Consider the following 2,130-nt stretch of genomic DNA (forward strand, 5'->3'; position numbering starts at 1 on the left):
CATTATATTATTGTCATACATGGTAATTACAATTATGTAATATGTGGATCCTTTCAGTGCCACTTGTGTCTCGTGTACTTCCTTCTGATGTTTGTAAAATACATAAAAGTGGAGCATCTATTAGAATGGATACCACTTTAGTAGATTTTAATGACATGAGATGGGAAAGAGGTGACATATCATTCATTTTTAACGGTGATCAAAAGCCAAGCAAATCATTAGCAGTACTTGATAACAAAGCAAAACGTTATCAACAAGTGGTTTGTGAGGTCAAATTACTTTCTATCAGCAGCATTTATGTTAAAGGATGATTTTTCATATCATATATTCATCTTTCAGGGAACAGAGGCAGAAATACAAGACGAAGTTGATATTCTTATGTCTAGCGATATCATGGCGGCACAAATGTCAACAAAAAGCATTACACTTTCAAAAGCTCAGACAGGCTGGATATTTCGTGAAGACAAAAGGGTAAGCCAGCATTTTTGGTTTTACCTATAATTCCTCTCCCCCTTCTCCCGTTCTTGTCTTAAAATTAGTTTGAGATGTGTCTAAAATATTTAATAAAGGAGATGGTAGGACCTTTCCACGCGGATTTTTACCAAATCAATGGAATGGTTTTGGAAAGTAGAAAACGGCGAGAACATTTAAGCGAAGAAGATTTGCAAAAGAATAAGGCTATTATGGAGTCATTAACAAAAGGAAGTTCACAGGGATTTGCTAATGGAAAGGTAAAGGAAGTAATCGAGTCCTGTCATGTTATTTAAATTCAACCAATTGATTACTCTAGCCTCATGTTAGAAGAGCATCGTTAAACCCACCACCGGAATCAGATATTACTTGGGAAGAGTATATTATGGCTCCACCTGGTCAATGTCCGCTACTTGGGAGGAATCTTGTCTACAAGGAAAGTAGTAAATCTTTCAAAGCAACAGTTGCCATGAGTCCAGATTTTCCACTAACTGTCGATATGTTACTTAACGTTTTGGAAGCAATAGCGCCGTTCAAACATTTTAGTAAACTGCGAGAGTTTGTTCTTATGAAATTGCCGCCAGGGTTTCCCGTTAAGATTGATATACCCATTTTACCCACAGTGACAGCAAAAATCACATTTCAAGAGTTTGCCTTTTGCGATAATATAGATCCGAAATTATTTCAAATACCGCCAGATTACATTGAGGATCCTATGAGGTAAACTCAATAAACCTATATTTATATTAAGTTCTTTTTTCTGAAGTTCAGAAATGATCCAGCTCGAAATTTTATTATTTGAAACTATTACTAATAAATTTCATCCATTTATTTAGATTTCCAGGCTTATGACAGCTTTATATGATAAACAGAACTCAAGTCAATTATCACATTGAAGAGAAAGACATTTACAAAAAATTGTTTGCAAATAACCATTTGGCTTTTGAATTATTTCAAATATATGGCTGCCAGGATGGTCTCCCTAAAAGTTACAAAGTACTTTTTTAAAAAAGAATGCTTTGACTTGGAAGGTGAAATATAGCATACATTCTTGACGATAAATATGCACAGCAACAGTTCAAGGGACGGCATACATTATTTATAAAATTGTGTGCTAAAGAAGAAAGCAACTTAGACTTATGCACGTTGAGATATACATTCTACACTGCGGACTGGATCAAGAATACATCTTACTTTACTTCAGTTTCAGTTATGAATTTCTTTTTGCATTTAGTAACTGATATTAAAAAAGAAAGTATTTTAGTTCTACCTACAAATGTTTATAATATTCATTTATTTTATTTCTTTTGATCAGTGTATTTTTGATTACTAGCAAGTTTCTTGTGGAAGCCAGTATTATAAATAAATTCTTTTTGGATATCATGTTTATTAGTTTAACATACATTATCACTTAGCGAGTAGTGCAAGAGTCAATACACTGTTTACAATATTTCCTGAGTTCCACTTCAAAACTCAATATATTGTTGCCAAGAATGACGTAATGTTTCGTTTGCTAGTGTGTGGTACTATGGCAAGTCATATTTTAATATTTCATTTTCTTCCAATTTTCGTTCCAACGATATTAACTAATCTTTTGATTACTTCAGTTATTATAATAATGAAAGAAGTATATAATGTTTATTCATATAAGACGTATTG

The 2,130-nt window shown here is 33.0% G+C and overlaps 1 protein-coding gene across 1 annotated transcript; it reads left to right on the plus strand.

The window, feature by feature from the left end:
- The first annotated feature begins 15 nt into the window (after positions 1 to 15).
- LOC108624537 (ankyrin repeat domain-containing protein 13C-like) lies at positions 16 to 1,856 on the plus strand. Its single transcript, XM_026813191.1, has 5 exons — positions 16 to 269; positions 340 to 471; positions 570 to 731; positions 791 to 1,191; positions 1,308 to 1,856. The coding sequence occupies exons 1-5, from the start codon at positions 42 to 44 to the stop codon at positions 1,321 to 1,323; spliced, it is 939 nt and encodes a 312-aa protein (XP_026668992.1). The 5' UTR covers positions 16 to 41; the 3' UTR covers positions 1,324 to 1,856.
- Positions 1,857 to 2,130: the final 274 nt, after the last annotated feature.

This window comes from Ceratina calcarata, unplaced genomic scaffold (assembly GCF_001652005.2).
Source record: "Ceratina calcarata isolate Rehan_Ccalc_2016 unplaced genomic scaffold, ASM165200v1 scaffold3110, whole genome shotgun sequence".
In the NCBI taxonomy this organism is placed as follows: Eukaryota; Metazoa; Arthropoda; class Insecta; order Hymenoptera; family Apidae; genus Ceratina; species Ceratina calcarata.

Coding starts and splice junctions, on each gene's coding strand:
- LOC108624537 (XM_026813191.1), top strand. CDS start 42: ATGTGGATCCTTTCAGTGCCACTTGTGTCTCGTGTACTTCCTTCTGAT. Junction 472..569: donor TATTTCGTGAAGACAAAAGG/GTAAGCCAGCAT, acceptor TATTTAATAAAG/GAGATGGTAGGACCTTTCCA. Junction 732..790: donor AGGGATTTGCTAATGGAAAG/GTAAAGGAAGTA, acceptor TGATTACTCTAG/CCTCATGTTAGAAGAGCATC.